Below are 23,304 nucleotides of genomic sequence, written 5' to 3'. Positions count from 1 at the left end.
TTTTAACTGGGCAAAGGTGTGTTGCATTTGTTTATGGTGCAGACTATTATTTTAACTGTGTAAAGGTGTATTACATTTGTTTGTGCTGCCTGTGTTTAATTAGGCAAAGATGTATTGCATTTGTTTCAACGTGCTTGCCTAAGGCACCTGATTAGGCTAATAAAAAGCTGAGCAGCCAATAGCTAGGCAGAGTAGGAGAGGTGGGGCTGGCAGGGAGAAAGAATAAATAGGAGGAAAAATCTAGGCTCGAAAGGAAGAAAGAGAGGAGGAGGAAACACAGGAGACACCTGGGGCCGGAAGCCAGGCAGCTGCCAGTCAGGCAGCCATGAGAGGCAGTAAAAGTAAGATATACAGAAGAAAAAAAAAAAAGTAAAAAGACCCAAGGCAAAAGGTAGATAAAGAGAACCAGGTTAATTTAAGTTAAAGAGCTGGCCAGAAACAAGCTAAGCTAAGGCCAAGCATTCAAAACTAGTAAGTCTCCATTGTGGTGGTATTGTGTTTCCCAAAATATTGTGTACTCTAATAAATTTATCTGGGGTCAGAGAACAGACAGCCACTAAATACAAAGGCTAGGAAATGGTGGCACTCACACCTTTAATCCTAGCATTCCAGAGATAGAAATCCCTCTGGATCTCTGTGAGTTCAAGGCCACATTGGAAATAGCCAAGCATGGTGACACGCCTTTAATCCCAGAAAGCCAGCCTTTAATCCCAGGGAGTGGTGGTAGAAAGCAAAAAGATATATAAGGCCTGAGGACCAGAAACTAGAAGCATTTGGCTGGTTAAGATTTTGGCTGGTTAAGCATTCAGGCATTTGAGCAGTAATTCAGCTGAGAGCCATTGGGATGAGGACTCAGAAGCCTCCAGTCTGAGGAAACAAGACCAGCTGAGGACCCGGCGAGGTGAGATAGCTGTGGCTTGTTCTGTCTCTCTGATCAACCAGCATGGACCCCAATAACTCGCCTCCGGTTTGATTTTATTAATAAGAACTTTTAAGATTCCTGCTACACTCCATGTCATAATCTGGGAGCTGGTTGGTACCCAAAAGAAAAAGCCTGGTACAGGATCAGGTCAACAAAGGCAGATCTGAAAGAGGATCTGCTACATCCATGGGAGAAAGACTAGGAGCCCTGAGGAGTCCCAAGGACAAGAAAGCAGGGCAGGGCCCAAGAAGGGCCTAGTGCTTCTGAGCTCCGCAGGCTGTGTGAAGTTTGGGAAGGGGTAGCAGATAGCCACATGGTCTCCTGTTGGAAGCCATAGATCTTGAACAGCCATCATCTAGTGTAACTGTTGTGGGCAGTTGGGGCCTGTGTGGTCAGTATGTAGGCAAGGATACATTACGAAGCTACTATTTAAATGACAATGAAATGTCTAGTAGGCAGTTGGGAAAGGGCTGGTATTGATGAGGGCCCAGGACAGCCACAGATCTGGTCGGGTATCAGTAATTCTGTGTCAGAGTCACTTTGGTGGCTAGCCAGCTCCATCTGGGGAAGACCCTGGGTAGAACCAAATGGAACCCATTTGTTCTGGGTGGCTCTGGAAACAAGGCCAAAAGGAAGGGGCTCTAGACACACTGATTTTTGTCTTGAATTCCTAACAAAGCCTTCTTCTGGGGAAGGACTTACAGAGGTGGTACATCAGTGACTACAGAACCATCTGAGGGGCTATCTGCATTGCTTCTGTGTAAAGACCACAGCCTAGTGCCCACCACAGAACAGTGTGGCATGCATCCCCAGTAGGGGACTCAATGGCTATGCCTATTTCTGCCTCAAGGCAGGTACACTATGAAACCAACTGAAGTACACCTGCTAGGTGTGTGCCCAGTACCTGCCAGATTGTAATTCCTGTGGCAGGGGAAGGAAGTTGCCAGCTACCAAGTCACATGCTAGTCTCGTGGGTGACGACAGAGAAGAGAGCTCCTTCAAGGAGATCCCTGTAACCCTGACTCTACCTCTTGGCCACTCTGCTCTCCAGCCACACCTCATACTCAACTCCAGTGTATCCTAATACTTTCCACTCACAGTTCCAAGCCCACTATATTTCCAGAAGTTTTCTCTGCCGTGGCCTAGCTTCTGTGCCCTGTTCACAGACTCCTGCCCACCCCACAAGCTACCAGTGCTTCCATAGCCTTCATTTATCCCAATTCTGTTGCATTTGGGGTCCCCCCTGGGTATTGTTCTGCCTCAGTGGTCCCCCAACCTTACAGGCAGCTAAGTGACCACAAACTATAATGGTCTCTTTCCTAACCAGCCATGTGCTCACAAAGATATTAACTCTGTACTTTAAGAGCCTGCAGCTGAGGGTCCAAAGCCATAGACTGTTTATAGCCCTATAAAAATGTTCCCTGTGTGTAAGATCATTGGAATGGCCAATCTCTGAGCACTGGGGCCAGGCATACTCGGGTTTCTGGCTCCAGATCGCATCCTGGGTACTATGGCATCTCAGGAGGAGCCAGATGGCATCCTTTTGATATGCTTGCCTTTGATATGCTTACCTAAAGCAGGCTGAAGATTTGCAACATTGGATAGATAGGCTAGTCTGGAAAGTAACACTCTCACCAGTGGACACAGGAGTGAGGCTTGCATGGCAAGCTTGCGCCACATACCTCAGTAGGAAAGAATCCGACCAAGAACCAGAGATAGGAAAAAGATCTTAAAAGTTCATTAGAAATGGCATGAAATGAATCATCATTGTGAACTCCAGAGCAGGCAGTGCAGGCTGCACCGAATGGCTTACTAACAAAGGCTGTATGCCTCTGAGGTGACGCAGGAGACCCAACAACAAGGCCCACAAGCCAGCCCCTCCAAGTCCATGGACGTACCTTGGCTGACCTGGTGATGGCCCCAATCTCGGAGTACAGATCCGAGCTATCTGGAAAGTTTTCCACTACCATGGTGCACACGTGATGGAGAAGTGACTGCTTGTGCACAGTATCTTTGACTTCTGGAACCTTCTCGAGGTAGCTTAACTCAAATGCTTTGGCCTGTTGGGTGACATTGAATAAAGACGTGAGAAAAACAAGTATAACGTGGTCTCTTTCAACGGCGCAGATGGTTAGAATCAGTGTCCTATGGGAGTCCAATGTTTAGTTTCCCTGAGGCCAGTAAGCCACATACTCCTTCTTCCTCTGCTGCTCAGACTGGAGCAGCCACACCCACCACATCCCTGAGCCACCTCCCAGGGCCTTGACAGGTCTTTGATACTGGCATACCAACAGCTCCTTTCTCTTGTGATGATTACTGATTGTCTACTTTCTGACCAGAGTCAGGCTAACAGCAGCCAACAGTAAGATTGCTTTTAACAAAGAATATCAGGCCTGGGGGGAAAAAAGGCTTACAGGGGTTAAGAGGGCATACAGCTTTTGCAGAGGACCAGTTGGATCACAGCACCGACACTGGATAGCTCACAGCTTGGCTGATAAACTCTAGCTCCAGGGCATCCAAAGCCTCTAGATTCCATATGCATATGCACTCATGTACATGCACATACACAATTAAAAACAAAATGAATCTCTAAAAGAATATCAGAATGTGTATAAGCCTAAATATTTGAGCCATAAGCAGAGGAATAAAAAGAATCTGTCTGGATGAAAATCCCCTGATGTTAATTTTTTAGAGTAGCCATACTCTGTAAGGACCATGTACTTGTTTTCAAGCTTATAGAAGAGTTCATATCCAAATGAATGGGCCCTGATAGTTCAAGGACAGAAAGCTTTGAATTTTCAGCAAAAAGACATGAAAGCTGTTTGTTCTATTGTGCTTCAGGGAATCGAAGGTACAAATACATTGGTAATGACAGCAAAGAGGAAGCCAGAGAGTAAGGGACTGGAAAGTCTTACATTAGTTCCATTTAGAAAGTTCCCAATGGCGAGGAGAGTAGACAGGATGAAGCCCAGAGTCTTGTTGTTCTCCAGCTGGTCTATTCCTTCCTTCAGGTCCAAAAGTGGTTCGGCCACTTCCTTTCAGATAAAAAGAAAGTAGGAGATGAGAAAGAATACACATTCTGGTTTTCTTTCTTCCTTTCCAGGTTTGTGTAGTCTACAGCAACAACCGGCAGACTTCTCCATAGCACAGGATAAGCGTGTGTGATAGGCATTTGGTCCGAGATATGAACAGTACTGAAAGGCAGCAGAGCAGAGTCTACCCCCAGACACCACAATGAAGACCCTTGGTCCTATGCAACATCCCAGCTCAAGCAGGACCCTCAAGTCTTTATCCCCACTCCTGTGCCAGCCACAGCTGACTTCTAAGGCCATCTTTCTTTCCATGCTCCCTCGGCACCAGCATCCCAGGCTCCTCTTAGGCTTTCTTCTTTGTTGGGAGATGGCTGTACACACTGTGTCCTCACAGTCTCTGGACCACCACAGTTTCCTCCTCTCCCCTCTAGGCACTCCATGCTGGCCACCTCTAAGTTACTTATATAGGTATGCCCAAATATTTTGACATTGTAACATGGCATTGTCATCTACAAAGTTTATAGTCAAGAACGACTAATTTAGTTAACAAAAAAAAACAGCTCCCCATGTTAAATACACTTAAGAATTTGTGTTGAGGTATATTCATAGCTCCCCCAGGGTGCACAAAGTCTGTGGCCTTTGGATTGGGCACATCTGAAAGCCACTGTTCTTGTTACGCTCACCCCCTCAGACATTTGACCTGCTCCGCAAGCCTCACTGGCCTCAATCTATGAAGTCCTTCACTTGCCTGGACCCCCACATCAGGAGGTTCAACTTTATAATCTCTCCAGCAGCCTTGCCTCGCCTGTCCCCGACCACAGCGAGTCACACATCACTTCCTCCAGTGTCACCTCACTTGGCTAAAATCACCTAAGTGTGCCGAATGGTTTCACAATTGAGTTATACCAGTCACCTGGCAGTCCTAGGGATGTCTTCATTCCTGCTTGATTCCGTGAGTTCGGATGGAGAACGGGTTAAAATCCCTTATTCAAAATACACGGGACCCAGAAGTATTTCATAGTTTGAAATATTTGCATATACCTAATAAGACATCTCATAGATGGGATCCAAGTATAAGGGGGAAATTCACTCCTGCCATAACACACCCCTAACAACACAATCAGAAGGTAATTCCATATAACATTTTAAAATCCTTTAATGTACTTCTGCTTCACCTATGAGCTGTCATATGAGGTCAGGTGTGAAATTTTCACTGTAGCATCATTTTGGCCCTAAAAATGTTTTGGATTTTTGTGCATTCAGGTTTCAAATTTTTTGTATTAGAAATGCTCACCCTGTAATTTTCCCTCAGACCTCCCAAACTCACTGTTGTATAGTTGCTCTCAGGTACAGTATCATGTTAACTCCTCTGGGTTTCAGTTTTCATCTTCTCTGGTTCTAAGCCCCTTACAGTTCATCGTTCAATTTTCCACTGGCCCCATTCAACTCACAAAAGCATTCCACTGGCCTGCTATATAATGTCTCCCTTCCAGTCAAAATCCTAAAGAGGGACTCAGAAAGTTACCAAAACTTACAAGTCTCAGGAAATTCCTTAAACACAAGATTCACAAGACCCCTCCCCAACTTAGTAAGTACTAACAACTCCTAGGGAAAAGGCTACTCTTCCAGCTTTCTGCATATTGGTGTTGGCCAGGGCACTCCAAGAATGCCCATGCAGGGATGGGCTTCACGGTGCCATAGCTCCCTTTGAGTTATCTATGTTCTTATAAGTAACCCCTGACCCACCCTCATGTAAGGAACCCTGATAAACTCCGTTTCACTGAGTTACACTTAGGTGAAAATCTTTCTTTGGTCTGTTGTTGCTATCTGGGGTAGACAGACATTCATTCACAGGTCCCTAGGGAAGTCACACAATATACCCAGTGCAGGAAGGATGCCTATGTCTTCCACTTGCTATTTAAGAGGGGTCTCAGTCACCTTCCCATCTAAGCCCGCCCCCACTTGTGTGTGTGTATCTATGTGTGTGTGTGTGTCTGAAAGTACACATGTATGTGAGGCAGAGGACAACTCTGTCAGGTGTCTCCCCGTAAGCTTCAGGGATGTTCCTGTGTCCACCTCCCATCTGACCATAGGAGCACAGAGGTTACAGGGACACACTACTGTGTCTGGCTTTTTAGATCTAGTATAATTCAGTTTTCTGTCCGCTGCCTCAAGCTGCTGCTACCGTGGATGGAGCTGTCCCAACTGTGGATGGAACTGTCCCATTCACCATCATGACTTTCCCTTCATGAAGGCCTTCACCCTCTGAAATCATGAGCCCAGATGAAACTCTCCTCCCATAAGTCCCTTCTGCCAGAAATGGTCACAACAATGAGAATGTTCTAATGTACTAATGTTCTCTCAAAGGCACGTGTGGAGCCGCCAGCTGCCATGGCCAGTGCCAGTTTAGGTTATTACCACTGGGTAGAAAGATGATAGGTTCCCCCACCCCATATTCTGCTTTTCTATATTTTCTACAGTGAAAATACAGTCTGATAACTTTTGGTGACTACACATCCTTTATTTGCTGCTTACAGTCTGAAGCCGTGTCGGGAAGGCACTCACCACCCAACACGAATGCAATTCACACCACCCAGTACGAGCTAGCACACACCCACCATCAGCTCACCCTCCAAATTCTGGGTCAAGAATGAGGCTTCGCCAGCTCTATTCACCAACTGTAAGGACGTCAACACTGGGATGTGGGATGCTCCTCTGACCTGCCTACCTTTTCTGTGGTTTCATAATCCATTTTGAATGCCCAGAGGTGGAGGCGGGCAGAAAGCTCGCTGATGGAGGAGAGTGTGAGAAGGAACTGTTCAGCACTGCCCAGGGGCACGTCAGGGTTCGCCAGCTGAGCTTCCTGGATTTTCTGCTTCTCCTCTTCAGTTGGAATCATGGTCAGAATTTTCTAGAAAGATAGGGTAATGTAATAATACTCTGTTAGTAATGGACTCTGCTCCTGCAATGTTTTCAAATTTCTGTTATAATTTTCCAAGTAGATAGTTAAAAACATTCTATTTTTAATAATAGGAAGGTGTTATATTATGATAATATAACTTCTAGGGCATAAAGGGCATTCCAGGTAAGGACAGGGGGTGATAAATGAGAAAAAGACAGTAGAATATCAGAGAACAGCTTCTTGCTCCCTAGGAGATACAGCAACATGTGTCAAGAATGTGAGCTTTGTTGCACATCCCATGAACTTATTTAACAGACTCAGCAACATGTGTCAAGAATGTGAGCTTTGTTGCACATCCCATGAACTTATTTAACGGACTACAAAAATGAAACATTCACAAAAAAGTCAGATTGATTTTTCTGTATTAATTATAAATTTTAACCAAAATGCATAGAGAAACAATACTTTAATATCAAACACAAGTTTAACTGAGGAAAAACTGATACACACACACACACACACACACACACACACAGCAATACCTGCTCAATGATGAAAACAGTATTATTTCTCTATTTCTATTTGCTTCTGGTAAAAGCCAATTGTGGAATGCCGAGAGGACTAAGGATGTTAGAATCCAATTGATTCTTACAGGTTCAAATGATTAATTCATTACATTTTTAAAAGAGAAAAAAATGTCTTATCTATCCTCATTATTTTTATTTTAACACTGTATGGAAACCCTTTACTCCCCTTCACTCATACACATAAGAAATATACAGAGGAGAGAGAAAGAGAGAAAGAGAGAGAGAGAGAGAGAGAGAGAGAGAGAGAGAGAAGGAAAAGGTAGAATTGTCCATATTGTCCATATTCACAGAGGCTATGATAGTCTAGGTAGAGAATTATGAACATGTATAAAAATGTTTCTAAAACATGGGAGTGAGTTTGCCAATGTTTCATGACACATAGCCAATACACAAACCCTACTTTATTGTTACATAGTAATGAGTACATTTTAAAGTGCTACTTATGATGAAATATACAAGTGACAAACCTAACAAATAATTTATAGGCTCTATATGTTGGAGATTTTAAAATGTTAATGAAAACAGCCACAGAGAATCTAAGTCACTGCAGTGGAATATCATGTTTATGGCTGAGATTTATAACCAGGATACTGTCTCTCCTGATCTATAGATTTAATTCCATTCCAACCAAAAGACCAATGTGATTTTGTACAGAAACAGACAAGCTGGTTCTAGAAGCTATGTAGTAAGAAAGGTGAAATGAAGCAACCATGGAGCGTTGCAAAAGGTGACCTTGGTAGTATCACTCTGCCCAACTTGAAGAACTATAGAATCTTAGTAACGAGGACAAATGTATGTACCAACAGGGCAGAGCAGTACAGAAACAGGACCCACAAATATGGTTCATTAATCTGACAAAAGTGAAAAACTATTCAACAAAGAGAGGATAGAATTTCCAACAAGTAGTGTTGAAACAACTAGATTCTATTTTTTTTTTAAAAAAAAATGAACCTCAACTTAATTCTCCTTTATACACAAAGGAACACAAAATGGATCATGGGTTTAAAAGGAAAATGTAATACCATAAAATTTTTGGAAAGAAACAGGAGAAAATCTTTGTGGCCCATAGCAGACAAAAAAAATCCCCAATAAGAAGCTGATAAAGTAAACTATATTCTAGTTAATTTTTTTCACCGTAAAAAGAATGAAAACATAAGCTGTAATTTATCAACATAGAGGTTGCCCTATGACCTTGCCATTCCATTCCTGGATATGTACTCTAGAAAAATGAAAACTGATAGCCACAGGAAACTACTAAAATATTTGCAATTGCTTTATTCATAATGGCCCAAGTCCGTGTCAAGACAAATATTTGTAGTGGATAAATAGGTAAACCAATTGTAGTACATCCCCAGAATGGAACAGTCCCCTGTGGCAACATCAAGATGCTCTAGTGCCTCCGAGACTTCGATGAGTCTCAAGGTTGTCTGTCAGATTGAGTGAAAAAAACAATCTCTATAGGCTCTACACTGTGACATTGCACATGACAGTCTCAAAAACTGAAAAGCACAGTGATGTAAATGTGTCTTTGCCTGCCAGGGTCTGGGGCTTCAGCGCAGCATGGGAGATGGGACTGTTCCAATCCAGACTGCTGGGATTCACATACATAAACTTTATACGAGAGTGACTCCAAAGTTTAAAGAAATCACAGCTTGAAAATTAACAGCAGCCATCAAATATGCACATGTCAACACAATGGCACACGTAGGTGTACCTGGGCAGAAGCAGCCCTGAACCTGATGAGTGGTCATGGACAGGGAGAGCTGGCCTCAGCTCATGAGAAGTTCCATATTCCAAACTGCAGTCAGAGGAGGCTGCAGAAGGAGACGCATGGCAAACATGCAGATCCACCTCCTTCCAAGTTGTTCACTGTGGCTCCAGGATGAGGCCGTGTGGGCAGCATTTGAGTGTCACGAGGGATTTAGCCAAAATTCTCTAGGCAATACTGTCCACAAATCTAGTATTTAAAAAACACTTATCCAAACAATTCAAACAGACAGCACTCTTTGAAACACATCTATGGTTGGGACTCAACTGGTTTTTAAAGTACTTAGCAAAAAAAAATGTGCTTTAATTTTCATAATGCTTAAATTGTTCTGGGCAGGACAGGAATTTCAAAACAAAGCTTGCCAACACCTTTTATAGCCTTCAGGAGACATGTTCCTGCAAGTGTCGTCCCTTCGTCCCTTTGAGGAAGGAACTGAACGTGTCTCCTTTGTCCTTCTCTTCTCTAATTCGAACCATTTCTTCACCGCGGAGGATTCTGAGCTTACCATCCGCTAGTTTATTTTCTCATTCCTTACATCACTGTCAATAAAGATGGCTCCAGGACAGTGGAACAGTGGGTCACAGCCACCTCTTGTGAGCTGGTGGTTCTTTCCTCCACAAGGATGATACAGATGAACCAAGGGAAGGTTTAAGTCAAGCTCTTGCCACATTCACATTTTTTGATGATATTTTTGAATTACCACTTAGTTTTGTAGGGAAAGGAACATCCAACAAGATCAAAATGTAATAACCTGAGTTGTTTTTTGTTTGTTTGTTTGTTTGTTTTAACTTCCTTGTAGACCAGTGGTTCTCAACCTTCCTAATACTGTAATCCTTTAATACAGTTCTTTATGTTGTGGTGACCCCCCGGCAACCATACGATTATTTTTTGTTGTTACCTCATAAATGTAATTTTGCTACTGTTATGAATCATAATGTAAATATTTTAAATACAGAGGTTTTTTGATGGGGTTGGGACTCACAGGTTGAGGACCGCTGTTCCAGTCTGTGACCCTGTATTACTACAATAACTATACTTGCTTTTGTAGCAGAATTTACTATCCAAAGAAAAACAATGCAGGTATATCCTTTATTGTGGACCTAAATATTAGGCTGAGTTTGGCCATTTCATTTACCTGCAGATGGGACTTAGCAGTAATGATTCCACTTGCTTTTGACAGACCCCTAGCCGTGGTGATGAAGATATACTACAAGGATTTGGGAACAGCATCAGGGTCTTGGGAAAGTTTGGCTAGGGTTAGTTTGCTAACAGTTTGCACATCCAGAGAAAATGGGTTCTATATACGTACTCACTCTCATACAGCAATTTACAAACTCTGATGGCATCTCCTTTCATTCTCGTGAGTGCTCTGAGGCCGTACACTGGGGCAAGAGATAGTTGTGCCCAGAAGATGGAATGACTTGCTAAAGGATGGGTTGAAATTCTCCCAGGAAGAGCTGGAGAGAACTGCTAGGGGCTGCCCTCATGTCCTAGCAGGAGCTCCATCTTCCATGGACGCTCATCTGCAAATGCAAACACTATGAACGGAGCAGCTGTGCCCCATCTTCAGCGCATGCTGGTTCCCTGAGGCAGCTACGTAGCTCATGAGCAGACTCACCTATGCCCAGTACCTATGAAGCAGCTAAGGACGGGCCTCAGGCAATATAAACTCCTTAGAGTGATACTATGGCACAATGGTTGAAGGAAACTTCTGCTTCTAGGATGATGTTGGGTCTGACAGCCAACGTGGGATGAGTTCATGTTATTAAAGACAACTGTGTTGTACTGCCTTCTAAGTGGACTACACTCTGAAAATCAGAAAAGCAAAGGAGGAAAAAAAAAAGTAACGAAGTAATGTCTTCCTACTTCCATTTGTGATCATTCCATGTGTTTTACTGGAAAAAAAGTATTATAGATGCTCTCTAGAGATGACCCTAAAATAACTTCCTACAGTTTAATACTCTACTGAAAGCCACTTCCTTAATGGAGTTAATTACTCAGGTTTGTATGACAAATCCAGATTCATACTGTGAGTTGCTAGGCAATGGCACAGGATGTCATTTAATACATCCTAATTGTGTTTTGGTACACAGAGCTTTCCAACAGCCCTATGAAGCTGCGATGCCTTGACATAATGTGTGTATCCAGGAAGCAGACAGTCTGGCTGAAGGCCTGTGGGCATTAACTGCAAATCTTATTAGCAAAGGTCTGTAAGTTGACAACTGCTTTTTCTTCTCAGTCTCATTTTAACTCTTGAACAACTAGAGTCCAGAAGAAGCTTTGGGTCCTTCCTAGCACATGAGTGTAGATCCTCTATACCCCTTAGGTGGCTGGCATCAATGGTCATGAAGAGGGGATGACAGAGCATCCTGCATTTCACATTCTACAAGAGGTCTTATTCCATGGGTTTCACAGCTATGCCTGGGAACAGCTGAGAGATATGCACAGTTCTAGGATATGGAGGCAGCTTCAATAAGGGGTTCTTGGATGGAATGCTTTCACTCCCTAGGGGAGGGTAACTGTGTGGAGACACTTCTGGCTGTAGTCAATGTGGAGGACAGTAGGTACCACTAGCATCTAGTGTATTAGTTACATGTCCTATTGCTGCCATAGTAACAACAATTTCAAAACAGGTGGCTTAAAACAATGTAAATTTATTCTCTCCTAATGTCCAAAACCAATGTTGCAGGAAGCCCATAATTTCTCTTTGAAGGCTGGAGAGAAGAGCATTTCCTTGCTCTTGACTTCTGATGCTCACTCACCACACTCCTTGACATCCCTTGGTTTGTAAGCATGTCAGTCTTAATTCTGCCTCTGTCCTCACATGGACTTCCATGGTGTGAATCTTCCTGCGTGTTCTCTGAATCAAGCGGCACTCCCACCTGTCTGTGTCTAAATAGGCCTCCTCTTTTCAGAATACCAGTAAGAAAACTGATGGCTCATCCCAATGGATCTGCCATTTCAAGTGATGTCACCTCCTGGATGGGCATGAACTTGGCAGGGATACTGTACGTTCAACCAAGTACTTGTTTCAGTAGATAGTTTTTCTTGTGATTGTCTCTTCTTCCCAAAGTGCAAAGGTATGCCTGTCCTGCGGGGCTACAAACCTGGCATTTCTGTATGCTCACTGCCCTCTCCTCTACCCAGGACTATAGATGAGTCTAGCATGATGGCTCAAGCCTTCCTTTCTGTGGACTATCCTGCCAAAGGCTTGCATTCCCTCTAGAGTTAGGCTTCACCAGTTTCATCTATGTTGAAGTTTTCCAAAAAAGGCTGTGTATGAAGAAACCTCAGATGTGAAGGCTTCTTACCAATAGAAGGATGGGTCACCCAATATCACAAAGCAGTGTCCCCAGACTCCTTATCCCCACCCAGATGTCCCCAGGTTATATCACCCATTGGTACAAATCTGTAGGTTTTCCAGTAGCTCTCCCCCATCTTCCATCATTACCATAAGAGGTTCCACCTGCTATAATCTGGCACCATCCCACAAAGGCAGGAGAGCATAACCATGTGGAGTGACAGGAATTGTGGCATACCAAGTGAAATATGTCCCATGGGGCTCTCTACCTTTCTCCACCTTTAACAGATCAGCAAGCATGAAAGCCTCAGTTGGCATGCTGTTTTCCAGATGATCCAACAAAAACATATCTCTGTTTTGTTTTTGGTTTTCACACACGGTCTCATGTAATCCAAGCTGGCCTCAAATTCCCTACACAGCTGACGATGACCTTGTACTTCTGATCCTTCTGCCTCCACTTACCAAGCACTGAGACTACAGACCTGTGCCCTCACACCTACCATACGCAGTGCTAGGAATCAACCTGAGATTAGTGCATGGTAAGTGAGCCACATCCCTAGCCCCAAATCACGTCCTTTCATAAGATCCAAACAATGTCCTTTATGTGGACTTCAGCACCTAATGGAAGATTACAATTTGTAAGTGTTCCTAGACATGTGTGACATGACATGAAAGAAGACCTAAGCATCCTCATATGGAGAACAGGATGATCTTTTTCCATTCTGAGGTAAGCAATGTTTGGTTAGGGTTGAGGTCCATAAGTGAGCCAAGATCTCTGAACTTCACAGGAAAAGTGACTCGTCTTCCCATCCCAGAATAGACATCTAAGAATCATTAACATCTTTCAGAGTCCAGTGGAGTAAAGAAGACTACAAACCACCCAAAATAATATTCAATGCACTAATGTGATGCACATTTCACAACACTAACAATTCTTCCTAGAACTGTCTTACCTCAATCCCTTCTTTGTTTAAGGCATACTCATCAAAGTTCAAAATGGCGATCTTGATCGTCCTTGGAGGGGGCAGCACTGTCAGACCGATATTGATAGCATTACTCCTCTTGGAATCCAGAACAATGATCTCCTGCCTTTTACCGTCTGCAGCTGTTTTCTTGGTGATAAAAACAAGGAAAATTAAAAGATTAATGTATCATCCTGGGTCCTTCCTGGATTTCATTACTAAAAACAGACTCACTCTTTATTTAAAAGGGAAAGCAAATGGCCCAGATTCAGCTCGGGGAAGAACTGGCTGCCACTCAGCACAGGAAAGAGAGCGGAGAAGAGGGAGACAGATCAAGGCTCAGGCACTTAGTTGCCTCCAAGCTTGGGTCAGTAATGGAACTTCACAAGCCAGACACATTACAAAATAAAATTGATTTGCTTTCAATAGGGAAAATTTTTGTGCAAGAACAAAACCTGGTTTTTTCCACCCTTTTAGAGTGCCTTTCTTGTGTGCTGAGAGGTGTTTGGATGGGTATTGTTGGCTCAGTGTGTGCAGTATGCCCATAACAGTGGCTACAGAGGCTGAGGAAGCAGGCTAGTGAGGACACTCAGTGTGGCTGGTGTGTCAGCCCTTGGGTCCCTGGATCTTCCCAGGGCCTCCCTCACTATCCAATTGCCCTGCACCCTTCAGAGCAGAGTGTCTCCATCTTTCCTGTACATGTAACCATCATACAGCTGCCCACTGGAGGGCGGAGTGGGACCTCCCAACTAAGAGAGAAGAAAGGGCATATCTGCTGATTGAGAGGTATGAGTGGCAGGCAGGAACAGACACCAAAGAGGACATCAGAGAACCAGAGGTGTCCTGGCATCCTCATAGAACCCTGTGATGTGGCTTTTCCTGATGACATGGGTGCCTCTTGGAGGCCCTGGGCCTACCTCTTCATGATGGCTAGCATATGGCTGGAACTCAGTTGGTATGCCTTTCAAATTCAATGTTTGTATCCCTTCCCCATCCACATATTGGCCCCCTGATTTCCAAAAAGATGGACTCTAGTATCAGAGGTCGGAGCCTTGGGAGGTAATTAGGTTTAGGGGAAGTGGTAAGAGTAGAATCTTCCCAATGGGATTGGTGTTCTTACAGGAACACAGGAAGAAAGGCCTTGGCAGAATTAACCTGGCTAGCATCTTGATCCTCAACTCCACAGCCTCAAGAACTGTAAAAAATAAATTTCTGTTGTTTAATCCAGTGAGTATATAGTATTTTTTAAAAAAAATTAGATCATACATATATATGAATGGTATGCCTACATGTATGTATGTGTACTACATGCAAGGCTGGTGCCTGTGGAGTTAAGAAGAGAATGTCAGATTCCCAGAACTGGAGTTAGAGATGGTCATGAGTCACCATGTAGGTGCTGGGAATTGAACTTGAGTTGTCTAGAAGAACGACAAAGGGAATCATCTCTCCAGCCTGGTATGCGGTATTTTATCATAGCTGTCCTGACATATAAACACAGGTTATAACCCAAGCTGTCTCCACTTTTCCCTTCGACTGTCAGGAAGTGATATGTAGGGGCAATGGAGGGACAGGGGAGGAGACTGGTCCAGCAAGCCTCTACAACTGCTCAGGTTTCCTTTGGTGCAAAGGCGTCTGGGAAGATGGCTGATTTGAATCATGGGACAGTCTTAGGGTGGCAAAGATGATGAAGGTAGAATGGTTCTGTTGAAGAAAATGCACCCAGTGATGGTGGGTGCCCACTAAGCAAGGATTCCAAGTGCAGGACCCTTGTCTGCAGGGTGTGGTCAGAGAGCCTCCCCCAGGCTGGCCCATGAGGTCTTTCAGGATACACACACACACACACACACACACACACACACACACACACACACACACACACACGTTTTCAGGATATAGAATAGATACAGTCTCAGAGACTCTTAAAGGTATAGTTGGAGAGTCAGGCACCTGTTACTTGTTGAAAAAGCCAGGTCTGCAAGAACTGACTCTCCAACTGTACCTTTAAGAGTCTCTGGGATCCTGCCAGACCCAAGGGAGAAAGCAAGGAGATAAGAAGCCATTCTCTTGTGGCTGAGAGCTGTCAGGGATGAGGCTAGATGAGGCTATATCCTAAAGGACCTCATGGCCAGCCTTGGGGAGGATCTCTGACCACACCCTGCAGACAAGTGACCTCTGAACTGCTCCCTTGAAGCTGCAGGAGTCCAGGAGCAGAGGAGCCACCCAGCCAGGTTAACAGTAGAGCTGTGGGCTAAAAGGAGAAGCAGACTATGTTTCTACAGATCCTCCCAGGCCCTCCCAACTCAATTGCTACAACTTCACTTTAGGTCTTAGATGTGTGTTTGGGAATAAGTACACGTAGGTTTCTTCATGAAGGAAACAACTGAGAACAACCCAGCCCCCGGAAGGGGCAGTGGGAACATATTCCATCTTATCGGTTCTGTTCTATTAGAGAACCCTGACTAATACACCCTGTCTCATAAAAAATAATTCTATCAAAATTCTAGTAAGATTTGTTTTGAGATTTAAAAAACATCCATTCTAAAGTTAATAAAAGACCATATTCATTTTAAAGTCAATAATATTCTTTAAATTTTTTACATTTATTTATTTATTATTTATCTGTATGAATGTTTTGCCTGAATGTATGCATTCTACCATGTGTATGCTTAGTATCCTTGGAAGTCAGAAGAGAGCACTGGATTCCTTGGCACTGGAGTTACAGATGGTTGTGAGCCACCATGTGGGTGTTGGGTTCCGAACCCAGGTCCTCTGAAAGGGCAACAAGTGCTCTTAACTGCTGAGCCATCACTCCAGCCACCAATATTCTTTTGTGAAGCACCAATCATCTCCTTCTGCATGGTGATGGAGCGTTATGTGCTGAGCCAGTCAGCCGGCGTGCTAAGACAGCAGGATGAAAGAACTGTGCGGCACCACGTGGGCCTAGTCCCGGTCATTCTCACTAAGACTGACCTCCCTGAACCAAAACCTAACCTGAAAGAGTGATAGCTAGCATGTAACCAAACAAGGAACAAAGTCAAGTGTGACAAGTGCCTGTGGGGGACCCACTAATGTCTTCCTTCTGAGAAAAAGGACAAGGAGAAAGACTGGGCCACACCTAAGCAGACCTTCTCTTCCTGACTGCGATATGGCATGTGTCTACCTCGGCTGACAGTTGTCTCAGGACATCAGTGGACAGTGAGATCCAAACCTGAGCTCAGGCAGGAGAGGCTCAGACACCAGTCTAATTCAACAGTCTGTTCTATTGGTTCCGGTTTCGTTTCACAGATAAGATTTTGCTAGTCTCCTAACTCACTCTGTAGCCCCCAAGCTGTGATCCTTTCCTCTCAGTCAGTCTCCTGACATCTGGGATAACAGATATTTGGGCACTAATGGTCCTCTTTTCCAACTTGGCTGCTTGTCTTTACAGATTTATCTATCGTCCCTCTTTGCTAGCTCATTTCCTGAGCAGCTTCTAGGTGCCTAGTTCTCGAGAACTTTTCATGTAGGAGTGCAAAAAGAGCATCCCCCCACTGGAGGACCAGCAGGCCTCCAGTGCTGCTCTGGGCCACAGGGAGGATGGTTTCAGTCTTGCTTCGCCATTAAAGATGAAAGACAGCCAACCTCTGACCTCTTTTCTTCAGCGAGTTTCAAGAACGGTGAGGGCGGGAGAAATACTGGAGTCACCAGGCTCCAGGCATGGAGTGCTTAGCTACAGGGTGGCTGGCCATGAAAACAGGGCTACCTCTTGGGTGCATCTGCTTCTGCATAGCAGGCATGCGGCCTGGTAAGGGCAATGGCTGCAGGGCTGTGCTAGAACACGCTACTTTCCCAAGTATGTCCTCAGTTCAAGGGAGAAGGGGATTGCTTAGTTAAGGGAGGAGGGACCTTGAAAAGTCTCTGGGCTGTTTTAGTTCCACGAAGCCTATTGAGCAGGGAGTTCCTCCCTTGAGAGTCTCCACAGCTCCTCTTACCACCCCCACCCCAAGACAGTCTCTGGAGACAGGCCTCAGGCCTAGATGCCCTGTTGGGCTTTGGGTCCATTTGTTTTGCATTTGACCAAGAACACTGCAGGGAAAGCGTGAGGGGTCAGACAGCCAAGATGGATGAGAGAGAATCAGAAGTCCCCACGTATGTCTAGGGGAACAGAGACCTGGTAGAGAGAAGGTGCAGGAAGGAACCCAGGAGGGCAGTTCAGCAGCTTTCTCTCAAGTTGTCCAGAGGGGTGAGGGTCCAGTGTACAGGAAGACAGTTGAATATCTTTATGATGAGGTTTCAACAGACAGCATGCAAGCTCAAAAGTTATAGGACTTCTGGAATGCAAAGGAGGCAGCCATCTGAGCAGAGACTGATTGCTGCTGAGGCTCAGGGCATGGGCTATGGCTCACTGCAGCCCCAGGGAGGCTGGCTACCTGGGTTAGGGGTCCACCCTTTAGAATCAGAGGGCTGCATGTCTGACTGCTTCCCAGAGAGTAAAAAGTGACATAAGATGATGTAAATATTGTCTGGAGTAGCTAAGCCTTGCTTAGGCTTAGCTGAAGAGGGTGCTTAGTGCAGAGATAGATGGCTAACGCTTCCTAGGCTACAGATGTAGAAGCTAGGCTTGAGAGCAGGTCAAACCGTTATGCCCTGCCCCCCAAAAAAGTTTTTGAGGCTGCAGATAAGGACTCAAAGTTGACTCTGAACAGTAATTATGGAGGGTATGAGGCCACATGTAAGTGTGATTGCACCCCGACTTCAGTCAATGTCCCAGGGAAAGGAAAAGGCCCTAACTCCCTCTCTGAGTCGTTCAGTTTTGGAAAACAGAGAGAATGAAGGTGTAGGTAGCAGTGAGAAAAGTCAGAAAGGCATATCTGAACAGTACACAGTTTTCATTAAGCTTAAGGTTTGCTAGAATGCTGGCACAACAGATCACCTCTTTGATGTTTTTTCTCCCGCTGCTGGGGATAGAACCCAGGACCTTGCATACATGAGGCAAGCACTGTACTACTGAGCTATGTCTTGAGCTTGCCCTCTTGAATTTTTAAAGAGTCATTTTATTAGGATCAGAGGATCCAAATGTTTACAAAGTGAGCATTGAGCATGCTGGGCTTGTCAGCCCAGAAGGTACTATGATTGAAAATAGAAACCCGTCTGAGGCTATGACGGATTTGGAGCACTCCCTGAGTCTTGAAGAATGCCGCTGCATCTGAGAGCACTTCCATGAAAGGCAACTGGCCTCTGCACAAGCCGCTTGGCATCAGTACCGGAGACCCTGGGTCTGGGTCTGGGTTAGCGCAGCCGTTCTAGAAATGGTAAATTATGCCTCCTGACTCCCTGCTCACCCGCCAAGAACGACACCGCGAGATATTTTCAAAACTCTCCCTGGAGAAAGTGACAGTTACAAGGTTACAAGTTGCAATGATACAGATGTCACAAGGAGGATAATGCTAGAATTTTCCTAGGCTTTCTGCAAGAGTCATAAAGAAACACACAGCAAACCTTTCCAGCCAAAACATAAAACAAACAAATAAGAAACCCAAGTCTACATTAAAGCAAAAAAAAAAAAAAAAACAAAAAAAACCTCTTTAGTTAAGAATAAAATTTTTTCAGTTGGCATGGCGGTGCATGCCTTTAACTCCAGTACTCAGGAGGCTGAGGCAGGGCCATTGTTTTGAGTTTGAGGCCAGTCAGGGATTCTAAGACTTTGCCTTTAAAAAAAATGGTGGCAGGGGATGAAAGAAAAGAATTCTTAACATTACAGAACAGGCTTGCCTTATTATTAAGGGGAAAGTATTATTTTCGGGCACTTTCGAGCCTCTGACAGCTAAGGCCAATGGTTAAACAACTGGACAGCCTGTGTTTTCTTGGCACTGGAAGCAGAGGACTTACACTTGGTTACTAACTGTGGAGGCACCACAGGAATGCAAAGTTGTGTTGCTAATCTCTAGGTAGAATTTGGGATTTCTAATGCTGACATTAAGAACATAACTTCCTTGTATTCTGAATGTGAAGCACGGAGACTTTTCTCTCTTCTCTGGGGAAGAAGTCAGATCTGGGCATTGCTGTGGAAGGTGGTGGTCAGGAGGCCATGTTCACTTGGCACTTAAAAGCAGGGACTTACAACTTTGGATCTACTCCATACTCTCTGAGGTCTTTAAAAATCACCCAGGCTAGGCCTGCCAGGTGTGAAGATCTGTAATCCCCACATAAGCAGGAATGTCAACTGCAAAGTTGAAGCCAGCCTGGTCTATACAGTAAATTCCAGGGCTGCCAGGGCTACATGGTGTGGGGGTGGGGTGGGGGGAGGGCACGCTAACAAAACAAGCAAAATCACCCAGGCTAAGGCCAATTAAATCTCCATCTCTATATTTCTTTAAAAAGCCTCTGACAGGAGTTTCTGACATACTAGGAAACTTCAGGGTAAACAGAGTGTGGCAGTTTCAATGGGAATGGCAGGCATTTGAATACTTGGTCCCCAGTGGTACTGTTTGGGTACGTTCGGGAGGTGAGGCCTTGCTGGAGGAGACTCACAGCTGCGGGCTAGCCATTCCCACTTGGCTCTCTGTTTTATGTTTGCAGTTTGAGATGTGAGCCCTCAGCTTCCTGCTCCTGCTCCTGTATCTTTGCTCTACCACGATGGCCTCTGATCCTCTGGGCCTGTAAGCCCAAATAAACTCTCTCTTCTATAACTTGTTTTGATCACGGTGTCCTGTCACAGCGATGGAAGAGTACTTACTCTACAGAGCTAAGCAAATCTCTCCTGATCCATCTGGAGACCCTTCCCCCAAATAAACCCAAGGAACCATCGTGTCCTCAAAGGCCAACTCAGGGCCTCTCCTTGCCTCTCCCCTGTTTTCTCCACACTTGTGTTGGTCTGGTAGTTAACTGGGGTATGAAGAAGGTGTCCTTTGAGAGTATCTGAGGTCTTCCAGCCCCTGACTGAACATAAGAATTGGGAAGGCCATTTCACAGGGCTCCTCATGTCAAGTCCAGATGCTTTGGGGACTCTCTGCCCTGACATAGTTCTCTGGAATCACTTAAACATGCATCACCACGTCTCAGAGCAGCAGCATAAATACAACACAGTAAGGCTCAACCCAGGGTTTGTGTCACCACACAATACAACAGGCAGCAGACTGTGAAAAGCTACATCTACACATCTGCTGCCAAGTCAGAAAAGTAGGTTCTGTTCCACAAACTATTTTTGAAAAGAAACCAGGAAGGAAAGGCATCTTTTGTTCTTCTCGTGTTCATTAAGTGGTTCCCCCCCAGTACCGGCTCTCACGCGTGAATCTGGGGTGGGGGTGACTGGATAATCACAGCCATGCCCTATTGCTTTGGTCTGGTGTTAGTTTTCCAATAGAAACTAAAACCAGCTCCCTTTGTTTCGTGCTGTCTTGTGAAGTCAATTTCATTTTTGTTGTAGACTATTGTGTTTAATGAAAAACTTCTCATGAGCCAGAGTTCGGAAGTGGCTGTTTACAGCTGCGTTATATGAAAATCACAGTCGGTGATCAAAACCAGACTTGGAATTTGGTTATATCAGAATTAGTAACATATACAAAAAGGATCCACCTCTCCAACGAGATGCTTTAGCATTAATTTGCATTCTCATTTCTTGTAACATTTTGCAAATTAGTTCCTGCTCAGATTTCTATTTTCTTTTTTTTTCTTTTAAAGATAACCAAGCAAACCAACCCAAAAAAACAAACAAAAACCCAAAGGTATATGCTCCTGAGTCTCATTGCAGAACATTCTGGAAGCAATTTAATAAATATTTCAGTTTAGTTGTCCTTCAGTGTTCCTAAGGGATTAGTTATAGGACCACCAGAGAGTACAATAATTCTCAAATGCCTCACATAAAATGGATTCTTACATATTTTGTATATAACCCTTGTAACCCTCTAGAGTGCTCTAAATCATCTCCGGATTATTAATATCACCTAGCATAATGCAAATGCCATGTACTAGCTATTGTATTATTTTTAGGAATAAAGACAAGGAAACATTCTGTAAATGTTCAGCAAAGTTACACATTTTTAAAAAATGGATTCCATCTGCAGTTGATGCAGTTTTAAGATGCTGAACCCACCAATGTGGAAGACTATTTTCCTAGGTACCTCTTTACCAAACCTAGGCACATGTTTAGCTATTAGCAAGGCCTTGCAGTATTTTGAGAGGTAATCCCTACTACAGGTAAGAATAGAACTCAGGGTTAGTGAAAAGACACAAGCCAATATCTCTTCCCCAACCAGACCGGCCACAGTGCAAACAAGAGAAGTAGGGAGATGGGTGAAGCGACACTCATTTGAAGTCTTTTCATGGACACTTAATCTTACCATAAGGGAAATGAAACATGCCTGCACCACCAACCTGCTGGCCCTTTTCATTCTCAGTCCTGAGGCCAGGCAGCCTCCCCTCAGCAACCTCCAGAGTCCGGGCAACAGCATAAAGCCAGCAGCACAGCTGGTACATGGAGGAGGGGCCAATGAGGTCAATGGGTCCAGCGTAGTTCGAGAGGTGGGCCATGAGAAATACTCGGCAACTGCCAGCTGCTAGCTAATTCTCAGCTGGTCTTCTCCACAGTGCCAGGTTGACTGGACAAAGTGGAAGAGGACACATGGGCACCCAGGTGCTATGTGACAGCAGCCTGAAAAACTCAGGGCATGGGCACACTGAGAGTAGGTATTCAACATGTTCTAGAAAGAACAAGGTCTGGACCCACTTATAACTAAAGAACAGGATGATGAGACAGGACAGTCTACATCAAAGCACAGCAATTCCGATTTTAAAGAAGCTTTAATTCTGACTGAAGGAGGTTTCTGAGGCAAGAAATAATTGAGAGTCACATGCTCTCCAAGCCTGGGCAGAAAGAGACACTGGGGTAAACACCAGTTGGCAATGGGTGGCAAGAAGTTTAAGAATCTCCACATGGACTTAAAAGAAGACTGACCAACGACTGTCCCCCCCACTGGCCCCTCAGCATCTCTCAACAGCCATGGCATCTCCTCCTTAGAAACATACACGCCCTGAGGATGTAACATTGCTTTGTCTTCAGAATTGGTACCTGACTCTTAAGTCTGGGAGCCCAACTCAGGCAACATTATACTCATCTCAAATGATGATGAATAGATGAATTGACCTGGGAATAGAATTGACTCATAGTGATAATCTCTTGCATATCTTTTCCACCGGAAGTGTACAACCTGTAGCCCAGAATCGCTATGAATCTGACTCAATGTAAAATCAAAAATTTACTTAAAACATTCCAAATATTTTTGCAATTGTTCCGGTGACTCAGTTGCATGGTTTTCAGGCATCATGCTACACCTGTCTACATCAGACTTTACAAAGCACTTTCTCATATCCCAAATTCCTAAGAGAAGACAGCTTCTAGCCTGTTTTAAAAGTTCACTATGCCCTGGCTCACATATTTTGTGGGTTGCGATACAAAATGGAGGCATTATTAAAGCACTACCCATGGAAAATACAATCCGTTATGCAATTTTTATATCAGAATTTGATGATCATGGAATTTTGTCCAATCATTTTATAATGTTTCCCATCTATAATTGTATGTAACACCTGTGTTAACAATGCTTCAACAGTGATGCCTGCACATTCTCATGCACTCATGAAAAATAAGAAACCTAGATGCATATGTAATTTTTCTAGGGATACAAATATGTCAAATATGAATATCTAGATAGTTTCAGTATGTCAGCTTGAATTATCCAAAGAGACTGAACTATTGCCTCTAGAAAAGCACTGTGTGAATACAGCTAAGTTCAAAGTGCCTCTATGGTCCCTAACTTGAGGTAACATTATATGAGTACACTCAGTGCACCTGG

The 23,304-nt window shown here is 44.2% G+C and overlaps 1 protein-coding gene across 8 annotated transcripts in view; it reads right to left on the bottom strand.

Annotated features, from left to right (window-relative positions):
* The window catches only part of Fhod3 (formin homology 2 domain containing 3), a 426,147-nt gene that overhangs the window by 22,974 nt on the left and 379,869 nt on the right, over positions 1 to 23,304 (bottom strand). For all 8 annotated transcript variants that reach the window (XM_028867156.2, XM_028867157.2, XM_037197014.1 and 5 more), the window contains 4 exons: positions 13,466 to 13,624; positions 6,683 to 6,865; positions 3,838 to 3,957; positions 2,821 to 2,982 (listed from right to left, as the gene is read on the bottom strand). In XM_028867156.2, coding sequence (XP_028722989.1) covers positions 2,821 to 2,982; positions 3,838 to 3,957; positions 6,683 to 6,865; positions 13,466 to 13,624 — 624 coding nt within the window. The remainder of the gene's footprint in view (positions 1 to 2,820; positions 2,983 to 3,837; positions 3,958 to 6,682; positions 6,866 to 13,465; positions 13,625 to 23,304) is intronic.

This window comes from Peromyscus leucopus, chromosome 19 (assembly GCF_004664715.2).
Source record: "Peromyscus leucopus breed LL Stock chromosome 19, UCI_PerLeu_2.1, whole genome shotgun sequence".
NCBI lineage: Eukaryota > Metazoa > Chordata > Mammalia > Rodentia > Cricetidae > Peromyscus > Peromyscus leucopus.
This window is presented reverse-complemented; position numbering and strand designations above follow the sequence as displayed.